At 31.3% G+C, this 12,500-nt stretch overlaps 1 protein-coding gene across 1 annotated transcript in view; it reads right to left on the reverse strand.

Moving 5' to 3' along the window:
* The window catches only part of LOC139694120 (hydrocephalus-inducing protein-like), a 95,847-nt gene that overhangs the window by 67,950 nt on the left and 15,397 nt on the right, over positions 1–12,500 (reverse strand). The window contains exons 6-13 of the mRNA XM_071592550.1: positions 10,467–10,746; positions 9,757–9,996; positions 9,024–9,151; positions 6,673–6,856; positions 5,715–5,953; positions 4,155–4,238; positions 2,065–2,231; positions 1,234–1,466 (exon numbers count right to left, since the gene is read on the reverse strand). Of these exons, the coding sequence (XP_071448651.1) occupies positions 1,234–1,466; positions 2,065–2,231; positions 4,155–4,238; positions 5,715–5,953; positions 6,673–6,856; positions 9,024–9,151; positions 9,757–9,996; positions 10,467–10,746 (1,555 nt within the window). The remainder of the gene's footprint in view (positions 1–1,233; positions 1,467–2,064; positions 2,232–4,154; positions 4,239–5,714; positions 5,954–6,672; positions 6,857–9,023; positions 9,152–9,756; positions 9,997–10,466; positions 10,747–12,500) is intronic.

The raw sequence follows: 12,500 nt of genomic DNA on the forward strand, positions 1-12,500 counted from the left end.
AACAGGCATTATATAACATGCAATTAATCTTATAAATGAATCATTTTATTATATCTATTACAAATACCCCATTTCATTACAAACAGGACCAAAAAATACCTCTCCCCTGATCTACTTGTAGGTTCTTACTTTTGCATGCTAATTGCCTGCTCAAATGAGTTTTAAATGACCGTAATCACCAAGGCCATAACATATATCCTATGTCAATCTCAAAGTGCCATCAACCTTTCCCATGTATGAAAAATCACCGAATTCCCAAATCCAATATTTGAACACTGTTTGGTATTCTGGACTCAATACATTCCTGCTGATTAGACAGGAAATGATAGAGGTAACTTGCCTTCTAAAAGAAGTAATTATGTCTCAAACCCATTTCAAAAATATTTTTTCCAACTAAATATGTCAAATTTTGAAAATCTGCCTATGAAACCATACGTCCCTTGGCTTAGTGGGGTAGGCCAATGCCTTAACAACTTATTTGAGTTTCTTGGAATGATCCTAACTATACTTGACAACATCTTCATAAATATTCTTTGTAGCTGTAGGGGCTAATTTTTCTAGGACTGCCTTTCAATCCGGTGAATTTTTAAAGGTCAATCTATTAAGTAAGGGTCCATGACCTTCAAGGCTAACTAAGATTTTCTAGTACACTTCACAGAGAGATGTTGAGATTAGATATTGATATTTCATACTTTTAGTTCTGATAGAATACAATCTCCCTCTATGGGAGATATGGAAATATTTGTCAATTCTGCAGAAATCAATACTTGAACCTTGCCTAGAAGAAAATTAAATGATAATAAAGCTGAAGGAAATTCTTCTCACTGTTTCATTTTCAGTCATAATCATTAAGAATATTTATGCACCAATTTTTTTATAAATAATAGGTAGGGGTTGCTGAAAAGGTTCTTAAATTTCTGGCGAAGTACCTATGAAAGTACCTGACATCTAGGAGCACTGCACAGTAGCTTGAATTATAACAAAAAATTAAGTATTCCTTCTTTGTATTCACAAAAAAGAATTTTTGCTCTTTTACACCCAAATCAATGTTCATAATTTAATTATTTTACAATGATACCAAAAATATACAATATATTTATGGCACCCATTTTGATGATACCAATGATTTGGCTTAATAAGAGCAAAAGTTTATTAGAGCAAGGGCTGCATTTTGAGATTTATTATAACAGTTTTTGCTTTGTACTTAATATGGCTAAGGGTTATAACACTTACTTCTTGAGGCATGTTTTCCACAGCCATTATGAGTACGCCATAAAATGTTCTGGAGTGGTTATCTTTTAGAAGAGAAGGATCAAATTTGATCAAAACATTGACACATTCATGAGAGGGAAAGTAAAACTCCATACTGGAATGTGATTTTTCATGATGAACCAAAGAGAAAGGGGGCTCAGTGGAGAAAGTGGATGTAGTAGATAGGCAGGTTTCATTTGTAACGACCAAAGTGTCTGAAATGTAAAAGAAATACAGTTTGAAATAATTGTAAGATTCCTCTAATAATAGACAGAAAGGAGTCACATTTGGAGAGTGTATCCAGGTGATTGACCATTCTCCCTGATCACCTTCTAATTATGATCCAATCAACTTTTATTATTCTGTCACATCCTTCTAGGTTGCATGTGCTGGTAAATACTTTTGCCATTATAATTTTCATAAATTACCTGCATCTCTAATATCATTAAGCATCAAGAGAAAAGTCCAATCATTTCAAAGAAAATTTTCTGCAAAACTTATACCCAAATTATGAATGATACCCGTGTGAAAAGAAAAACAAAAGATATACTGTATGAATCAAATGTCCTTCAATCTAGCGATTTTGACTTTGCCAGGATTAGAATTACTTTTTCCTATTACCTCTATGGTTTATTCCTTGGTTTCAATCAAATGCATGCAAGGTCATGACAAAAAGGAGTTGGATTCAGGGTAGTCAGCTTTTATGCTTGCCCTGGCTGTTAAACAAAAACTGTCACATTGTTCTGGAAGCCTATTACCATTCTCTCATAAACATATTATATGTTATATTTTTTCAATACCACCAATACTAACCTTTAACAATGGAGTTTTTGTAAGATAATAATCCTATACTTTCAGAAGAAAATGTCACAACCAATGGGATAAATTCAGCTCTGATGACTCCATCAAAAATCTGCTCCTTTTTCCTTTGTTCTCCAACATAACTCCAAAAGCAGAAAGACTCAGTCACCTCTTCAGCTCTATAGGAAAACACATAAAAGGCAACCACAGGAATGGTGGGGAAGATGGAATCAAGTAGATCACAAGCATAGAAAAATTTCCTTGGCCAGGACTTAAACTATGGATTTTAAACTTTCCAGGCCAATGCTCTAACCAATTGAGATATCAAGGAAATGTACCATATTTTCATATTGATAACGCATACCTTATGTATAACGTGCACCCAGAACTTTGTGGCTAGAATGAATTTGTATAGATACTGGGCGCCCAGGGCTTCATAGTCATATTGAGCATGTATCGATGCCGCGCATCTGTATACATATATCTCTCTATATGCGCGTAAAAATTATATATAGTGGGCGTAAAAATTAGTCTATATCGGATGTGAGTGTGTAAAAATAAGTCTCTGTTTCGATTTTTTCAATTTTCATTACAAAACCCACATCGTCATTTTTTCGATCATTTCAACATTTTTGTATAGATAACATGTGCGTTATCAATGAGAAAATACAGTAATCATATTTTACTATACAAAGATATACTCAATACAAGAAAGACATGCAATCCAATTGTGCAACACAAGACATAGCCAAAAATTCATTTGTGCAAATTTGGAAAAAATAAACAAAAGCTAATAATCTTGTTTATAAACAAATATAATTTCTATCACAAAGCTCATTGAAAAAAGATTGTCTCTGAGGAAATTGCTTTACTTATGATTACATAAATACTTTTTGCTAATATTTATTAAAAATTAAAAAGTTGGCAATAGCCAATAAATTTTATAATTCACTTATTGAGGATTATATTTCAGAGGGAAAATTATTTTAAGGTGTCAGAGAAAGTGTACGTGTTATATATTCTATTGTAGGAGATGAAATACCTAAGAGCAATAATTGTAAACAACATGAATTTCAATGCCCACTTATCTAATTTAAAAGTTTTGAAATAACAGTTATTTCCAAATATGACCCTGGGATGTTTGTAAACTAACCATTTCTCCTTCTGATTGATTTTTCATATCATTATAGAAATATTTATTACTATAAAAGAAAGTGTGAAAAATTTCAATAAAGTTCAAGTATTACATTTTGAAAGATATAAGGACCTACATTAATAGCAAGAGTATTCCATGGTAGAGGGAAATACTGTGCTGTATATATACAGCTCAGGAAAACAAAGTTTATATCATATGGTTCACCTAATTACTAAAAAAAAGATGAAAGCATCACCTATGTTATTCTGCCCTATAACATCAAAGGGATGACAGTGTAACCTCAAATTTACATTTTAAGAAGACATGGGGGCTCTTCTGGGAGGAGAGAATGTGTGCCATTTCATTACATATCCTTAGGTAATGGGGTGGGTGTTCAGGATGAGGTTTATGATTTCATTATACAAGCCATTTTTAATGAAGAAAGAATTTTATTAACCTCTAATTACCAAATGAGACATTTTACTTATACTGACCAATAAAAGTATTTTGTTTATTTTTCAGTAGTTGTCCACCTATTGAAAGAGTTTTAAAATGTTTGCTTCATTTCCCTGCATTTATTCTAATACCACTGTAATACTAATAAAAACAAGTTGTCTTGCAAGGCATATTGTGTACTTCTACAGCATAAACATTTAATAGATTTGATTAGTAAACATAGTGCAAAAAATTTCCTTATACATTGGCTTGCTTTTCTTTTTTTTAGAAAAAAGTGACAATGATTATTAATATAGAGCTGATAATTATGTAAGATGTGTCTCATTTCTCATGGATGATTATAAAATGGCAGGGAAAAAGTCTGAAAATGAAAAATCAATTGATAAAGGTCTCCTGAAGTAACATCAATTTTAGAAATGTAACTGAAGCATTATGTGCTGGTAAGGGAAGGCATCACTACATGTTAGTTTAGGATGAAACAAAAGTGTAATAAATAGAAAAAGAAGTTTACCTATCATGACTTGTACATAAATTCATGCAGTCACACTCTCCAGGCCACAGAATAAGTTTTGATGGGGTAAAGTCAAAAACAGTACTGAAAAAATTGTTAAAAAGTTACAAAAGTGACTCATAAACCTATTTATAAAAGTAAGAGATTGGCTAATGATTTACAAAAATTAGTCATTTAAGTATTACCAATTTAAATTAGTTCATCTATATCACAAAATTGAAATAGATAGTTGACCACTTATTATAGGTACATATGTATATTAAAACATATCTTACCTAAAATGTTCTTCTTTAGACTTCTTTTTCTTTTTATTTCCATGATTAAATATAAGAGTTGTTTTGTAACTTCCATAATTACTAAATTTAATATTCTTAGAGAATGAAGCAGTACTATGAGAAAGGAAAAATTGTAATAAATAAGAATACTAAATATAATTTACTCACGATATAGAAATTTAGACTCTTGGTTGGTGCATTGAAATGGATTTCAGTTATACTAGTGAGGCACTAAAATCAAAGATTGTGGTTCAGAATGGTGTGGGCATTTTTATTTCAAAAGAAAGTTACATTTAAGTGTATGTGCGAGGCCTGTTAAAAAAGGATCCAACCTTGAATTTTCTAATTCACAGCACTGATTTAAGGGCAGCATCACTGTGAACAGTGGAAGAAGATAGCTTAATATGCATACTTGAATTTTTTCTCTGCCATTGAGTAGGCCAGTTGCTGCCTAATGGTACCAGTGAGGTGCAGTCATGTGTGTTCACTGCTTTTCAATTTCTCTCAAGATGACTGAATGTGTTGATTTTATTGGGTTTTCCAGTTATCATAGGGTTCAGAAACTCAGGATCAGTGTTGGTAGCATCCAGCAGGTCCGGTGCAGGAGATGAGTTATGGGTGTACAGGTAAAACCCAACAAACTCAACTGGTTACGTCATCTTGGGAGAAATCAAAAATCAACGAAAACATATGACAATACCTCACTTGGTGGCCAGTAGGTAGCGACTGGCTCACTTGAAGATGAGAAAAAATTCAAGCAGGCACATTAAGATCTCTCCTTCCACTGTGCACAATGGTGCTGCTATAGCATAACCACTGAGCACTAGAAATTTTAAGGTTGAATTATTTTCAACAGGCCTTGCATCTTCAACAAATCTGACCGCTAACATCTTTCACTACTCATAAAACATATTTATTTTTAAAGGAATCAATTGAGAAATTTTTTTTTCAAATGACAATTTGCCAAGTTTATCAGTATTTTTTATATCTAATTACAAGACAGAATAATATTTAAAATATACTCACAGGTTATCTATTAATAATATTTTCTGTAAGGTACTATAATGAAGTGAAAAATAGACAAAGAATAATGCAACCTTGCAACTGCTAAAAATCATAGTCAGAATTATTCAGTCAATGGTTTAATTTTGATTTTTGCATTTAATAAGTTAAAACATCTGAGTAATATAAGAATTTAAACATTAATAAGAAATAAAAACTAATTAAATTACTATGATTTCTATTCCATAAGACAAATTGTAAATAATCTCTACAAATCACCCACCAAAAAACTTTCCCTAAGTCCAAAACTGGTGATATGGGAGGATCTGCAACAATTGATGTCCCATAGCCAAAAGCAGATACATGAACTGCTAAGTTATAATCGTTACCAACAGATATTATTAGAGAATCCTCAAAAGACCCTTTATCCATCAAACACAATGCCAATGAGATAACAGCAAACCCTAATGATTCCATAGAACCATCCGTAGGTTGAACTCTCCAAGGGGAATGAGGATTTTCCTGGAAAATAAAGACATATATACCATAAAAAGTATCCCACAGAATTATTCTTAAAAAAACATTTAACAAACTCTTTAAAAGTCAAAGAAGGGCTCTACTATGTTTTAATGAAGAGACTTGGGAGCCTTTTCATGAGTACAGAATGCCATAATTAACTTAAGAACCAGGTCTAGGGTTCTATTATTGTACAAAGTGCACTTGATGTACTTTATGATCTCACAAAATTTACACCATTAATAAAGTATGATTATCTACAAATGTGACATATAGAGTCTTATAACCTTTACATTCACTATCAATATTTGATGTACATGCATTATAAATATTTAATATTACCTTCATATTAAGTATAATATTTATTCCATTAATTAAATAATTTAAGAAAATACCTCAACTGCTACACCTCAGAAATACTATTAAAACAAAATAAGACCTTAAAAAGCTTCCATTTTTTTAAAAGTATTTTACTTAAAAAATAAGCAATATAATTTTTTTATTTTATAATTTGGTCAAAGCATTATATTAAAAACTTATTTCACACAAATAATGTGCAATTGATTACGGCCAATAATTGAAAACTGTAAAGGAAAAGCTTTCCTACAAACTCCAACATGAAAATGCAAGCATATGACACTAGGATGCCAAAATAAACTAACCTTATTCATTTCAATTGATGGGATTGAAAAAAATATACCCTCTACATATTTTATTTCACTTACCATTTCACATGAGAATGTTGCTGTAATTGGAGAATAATTTTGAAGCTTGAATTCTTTAGTGTCAGTTACAAATAATGGTATCTCTCCCCAACTCAAATCCTTTACTTCTGCAATTATCAGTGGCCCTTGGCTTTCACATGTTATTTTACAAGTCAATATGTTTATCATGCCAGACACCCTTACCCTGTACAGAATAAATAAAGTACAATCAAATAACTGCAAAATAATCTGGAGAATCAAACCTCCAAGGAAAGCTTAGGGAATTGCAAAATTATCAGTTAACTTTTAAAAACAAACCCAGAGCACTCGAATCAAAAGGGTGAACCTTAAAAAGCAAAATTAGAGATTGTATAATTTTAAACAGAAAATACAATTTCACCTATGTGACTATTGGAAGTGAAGGTCAATATTTTTTTTATCTCAAAGCCACTTTTAGAACATTTTTTTATGCTTTTTAGTGAAAATGGTGCCATCAAGACTTCAATTCAATTTTTTAAGGTAATAGCATAGCATGAAGAATATTTAAATATTTGTAAGTCCTTTAAATTGAAATTAAAGCATGTAAATATTGAATATCATTTTAATAATGGAAAGAACCTAAGTATTGCATCAAGATATTCAGCTTACTAGAACTTTTTAGGAAACCATTTGCGGCACAGGAAAAAGAACCAACTGCCAGACTGTGAATTTCACAAATGCAGGTTTAATTTGGGGTGACCTCTACTACTTACCTTCAAAATAAACCTTCAAATTGATAATACTTTGATTCAATAAACACCAGTCTGAAATAATGACGTTATGAGCATAGTCACCATAAAAAAAATCCTCTTTATGAATACAAGGAGAAAAACTATGACTTTTTCATAAGTAATTACTTTGAGCAACTACATACTCTACAATGTTATATGTTCTGCAGCAATCATTAAAACTAATAATATGTAGAGGCAAGAATTTTTCACAACATATGAAATAATGCAAAATATCAGTACGAAGTAAAGCATTTTTTTGAAATTCAATGGACGAAAATGTCAGGCTTCAAAATAAATGAAGTCATAAAAAATTCCTTATAGTTTCATATTGAGCCAGTAAACCCTCAGGGGAATTTTTCATTTCCATTAAAATACTGTGAAAATTGACCTGACAATTTGTAATTTCATTTTTTGTCAAAGTTTAAGAAGTAAGCACATCTTTACTTTCTTCTTAAAGCACTAATTACTGTAAGTATTTAATAAATATATGAGTATATGAATGCCAGTATGTAGGCGTGAATCAGCAAACTGTAGACTTCTGTCCACTAGTCTCAAGTCCACCAAATCATTTTAGCTACTTTTTTGGAGTTGGTATTAAAATAGCATCTTTTATCAATTGCCTTTTACTTTTTTGACTTCTAGTGGCTCACTCATTGTTGTGCATGCCAGTGGTATTTCCAAACTCAAATGAAATATGTTTTTTACCAAAAAGTTTTTATGCACAATATTTTTGTCATGCCAGCAGGAGCTATGACCTATGCCTATGAATTGGCCTCGCAAATAAAAAGACAATCATCCATATTAGTAATTCCTGATTTGTAAATCATATCCCAGAATTTTTCTAAAAATTCAGCCATAGCAATTTTTTCTCTGATTTTTGAAGGAATTAGTTACTTCTACCATTTCACTGATCTTTCAGACTTAACAACTACATTGTTGAAGCAAGTGTGAAAATATTGATGATCAACTTTTTTATTTCACAGACTATATTATTCGCCATTTCCAATTTTGTTATCCAGATATCAGCTTTTATTATTGATGAAACCCTCATTGTTTCCAGAAAGGGTGGGAGATGCTGTGAAAGTAACTTTTTCACAGAGTTATCCACTAAATGTGCATTGCAATTTTATTTATCATTAATTCTTCACCCTTCTCATTTGAATATATTAAACAAATATTTTTGTACATAAATTATGACTGTTACAGATATTCATCAAGCAATAAATTGGTTGTGATTTTGTGAAGTGGTTTTACATGTTATAATTATTCCCACTGGTACAAAGTCAATCAGGTTTTCCGTGTACTCCATCCAGTGCTTTGTTTAATAGTGCCAATGTAATTTAATTTAGTAAGGCATAAATCTCAAGAAATCAATCCTGATAAAGACTATTCACTAAAAAAACTTAATTCTTATTCAGATATATCATTATTCACTGAGTAGAGTTTGAACCCACGACACATATGCACATTAAATTATTTAAAAAGATGGAATGAAAAATTAAGATTTCAAATTCTTAATTCTAACACATAAATCACAGGAGAAACAAACGATGCTCCTCCTATATACCATTAGAATAAAAAATTTGAAAAATTCAAACTTACTTAATGTGAAATATGAATTTCCCAGCATTCAGAACTGTGATGAAGATAGGAATTTTCACAGAAGAGTGCTCAGCCAAAACACCCTCCGTAAAGTCAAAAGAAAATGAAAAATCCTCATTTTCTAGTTCCTGTAATGAACATAAATTGCAAGAAGTTGATTATACATTCTCCAAGAAGTTATTTAAGACTGAATATAATAAATAAATACAAAGAAGGGTAAACTGTAACAAACAGATATTTTCTCATGATAGTTATTGGTAGTCCATTTAAGGTAGGTTTTGGATGGGCACAACACACTGATCATCACTGCCATTATAGTATAGAATATTTAAGTAATTTATTATGTTTATGATCAAACAATTCCAGAAGAGAATTAAATATCACCAAATTATGAAATGCAAAACCATTTTTATATATTAAGCATGTAATTAAAATATATTTCTACCAATAATTAAAAGCAACCACTGGCAAAAATAAATATTTCCATTTGCCTTTTAAGTTGTAACAGTAAATAGTGGTAATTTTTTATTACAATATAAGTACTTTTTCTCATTAATTGTATTTATAAGGTTGTAGTAGCTCAACAGTCTACAGTATTAATCCAAGAAAGTATCACTAAATGCAAGATATGCAATTCAACCATTTGGAGGTGATTTCTATTCTTGATAGAATCATGATTAAGGAAACAAAATTTACTGCGGAGAATCCACAACATAATTCTATCAAATCTTACCTCGTTAGATAATATGCAATATTTAGCAAGAAAATCACTAGCATTCTCAAGTTCAATATGTTGTTTATATGTTTCATTGAGGAAACATAAATTGAGATATATCTCTTGGGGATCCAGTGAAACCTCAGGAACTACTGTCTGATACTTCACTGGAATTATTAAAGGGCATGTTTTTCCTTTCCACATATCCACAATGATTTCAGTTGAGTGACTCCCTTGAGTTTCTGGCAACACTCTAATCTGAAGTGATAATTAGGCATGTGATCATAGCAAGACACATATGCACATTAAATTATTTAAAAAGATGGAATGGAAAATTAGGATTACAAATAATTAATTCTAACACATAAATCACAGAATATACAACCTATTGCTACAGATCCAGCTACATCAGAAATTTTGTCAAATCAAGAATGGCAGATACCAAAGATACATACAGGTATATTTAATAGTTGACCAGAGCTTGTTGAATCATTTTAAACACTTCAAAAGTTTAATGTTTCCAATAAAGATTATTAAAGTTGGTGTAGAGTATACACTTTTAATTGATTAACAAAATTAAGGAAAACAATCAAAACAATTATCAGCACAACATGATGAATTATTTCTCAATAAACCTGCTGGAGTATGATATGTGCCACTGAACAATATGTTGCAACCATAGATCAAGCATAGAAACAATAAGAATATTGTATTAAATTGTGACTTACTTTAAGATAAGTTGATTTATTCGGCTCAATACATCCTTGATCAGGTTCAACCAAAACTTCTTGAGCACTTGGATCAAGATTTGATGAATATGCAAACTTCCAATCTGCCAAAAAACTTTGATGAATGCTGTTATCTCCAGCAACAAAGGCAACAAAGCTGATGGGCACAAGTGCTGGATTCTCAATGATAAGTGATGTGACAGCTGGAAAGCCTATAGGTAACATACCCAAGTCAATGGATTCCTTGTTTAGCTTCAGTTCTGCAAACTGGATGTTTCCACTATCAAAGACAAAGGCAGAAAATGAAATATGTATTGAGAAACAATAGAAGTTTGCTGAAATAAATCATGAAGTAGTAATTGTTAGGTATATTAATCCAAGTATCAAATTTTATAACAAGAAAATGTATTTCCCAGATTTTCTGCAATTAAGGCAAATGTGGCGCGGTGGAAACATTCAGGGAAGTTTGACATATTTTATGGTTTTATAGTTTGAGTATATATGTCAGTTAAAGAATTATTAGCAAAAATATATAATATTTGCAAAGATGGTAGGATATAAAAATTTGAAATCAACCACCAAAAAAATAGAGTAAAACCAAAGAGGAAGGGATGGATATCCAGTTTTGATATTCTTTGTGTAATATATTTCCATTCTAAACCCTCTGGGCTTTATTGATGAGGATCTAAGTGTCTTTAAACTAGTGCTTAGGGCTTTAAATAAGAGGGAGATCACAGAATGTGGCAGAACTGGGTTTGTTTTAGTTAGATCATGAGCAGCTGTCTCAAATTTCTTCTATTTTAGCAACTACTTTGATACCTCATTCTTCTCCTTCCAATCTGCAATTCAGTTATTTTTCGCAGGAGAGAGAGGATAACTTTTTTCCCACAGCAATTGTCGGGAAAAACTCCATACATCTACATCAATATCCTGCCGAAATATCCCCAAAAAGTGGCTTAGTTTATCAATATACATATATACAATTTCATAGGGGTCAAGCACATTTTCTGTCCAATGATGCTAAAAGAAAGATATTTTTTTTCATGTTTGGCACAAAGGGATTTCACTCGATGAATTTCACTATTGGATTCAATTCAATTGGATTACTGTAGCTCCCTTGCAAAATAATATCCACTCCTCATATTTGCCACTTTCAGAATGCTCTCTCTTCATACAGATTCCAATGTATAACTCTGATTTCATCATTATCAGATTAAACAAAGCCCAAAAATGAATAATTCCAAGTACGAAAATGTAACATGAAGACACTCAATGTCATGAACTAAACAAATGCATAGAATATTCACAGGCAAATACAATTTTCTGTCACCAGAGACTAACAGCATGGGTAGCATTAGTATCATTAAAGTAGGTTACTTTTCCAAAAGTACTTCTCTAAAGTATTTTTACTACCCTAGACCTCATTAATATAAACGTTTTTACATATGCTTCTTTATATCAGTTGCATTTTATGGGTTCCCATCCCTTAGAACAGCCAAAAAGCAGAACATCTATTCACATTAATCACGACAGTATAAAAAAGGAAGCACATCTCATATCATCACAGTTATAGAATAAGCCATTAGTTATTATTTCTCTGAAAAGCCATTAAAGATGAATGCCTTTTGCTGACTTCTATTACAAAAAAATAACAAACATAAAGAGAAAACATGAGTCTTAGATTCATACCCATGGCACTATGATGAATATCTTTTTCCAAGAGCAAAGAGGGATTGACCAGTTTCCCAATCTGGTCTTAAGTACTGTAAATAATAATTCAAGTGCCACCAACAGTCAAAAAGAAGGTTAATCAATGTTTCCTCGTTACTTTTTTCTGTAAGAGTAAGCTAGTTTTGGCTTGCATGAGTTTCTCCTCACTTTTCAATTAAGAATTCCCTGATCTTAACTTCTTAGTCAAAGCACAAATGACTCTTATTAATAACTGTTTATACACCACTTGATTCAAAAGACATGTTCCTACAGAGAAATACCCAAAACAAATGTAACTATGATCAACATGAAAAAGTGTTGTTC

This window comes from Hetaerina americana, unplaced genomic scaffold (genome assembly GCF_022747635.1).
Source record: "Hetaerina americana unplaced genomic scaffold, ioHetAmer1.1.p SCAF_5, whole genome shotgun sequence".
In the NCBI taxonomy this organism is placed as follows: domain Eukaryota; kingdom Metazoa; phylum Arthropoda; class Insecta; order Odonata; family Calopterygidae; genus Hetaerina; species Hetaerina americana.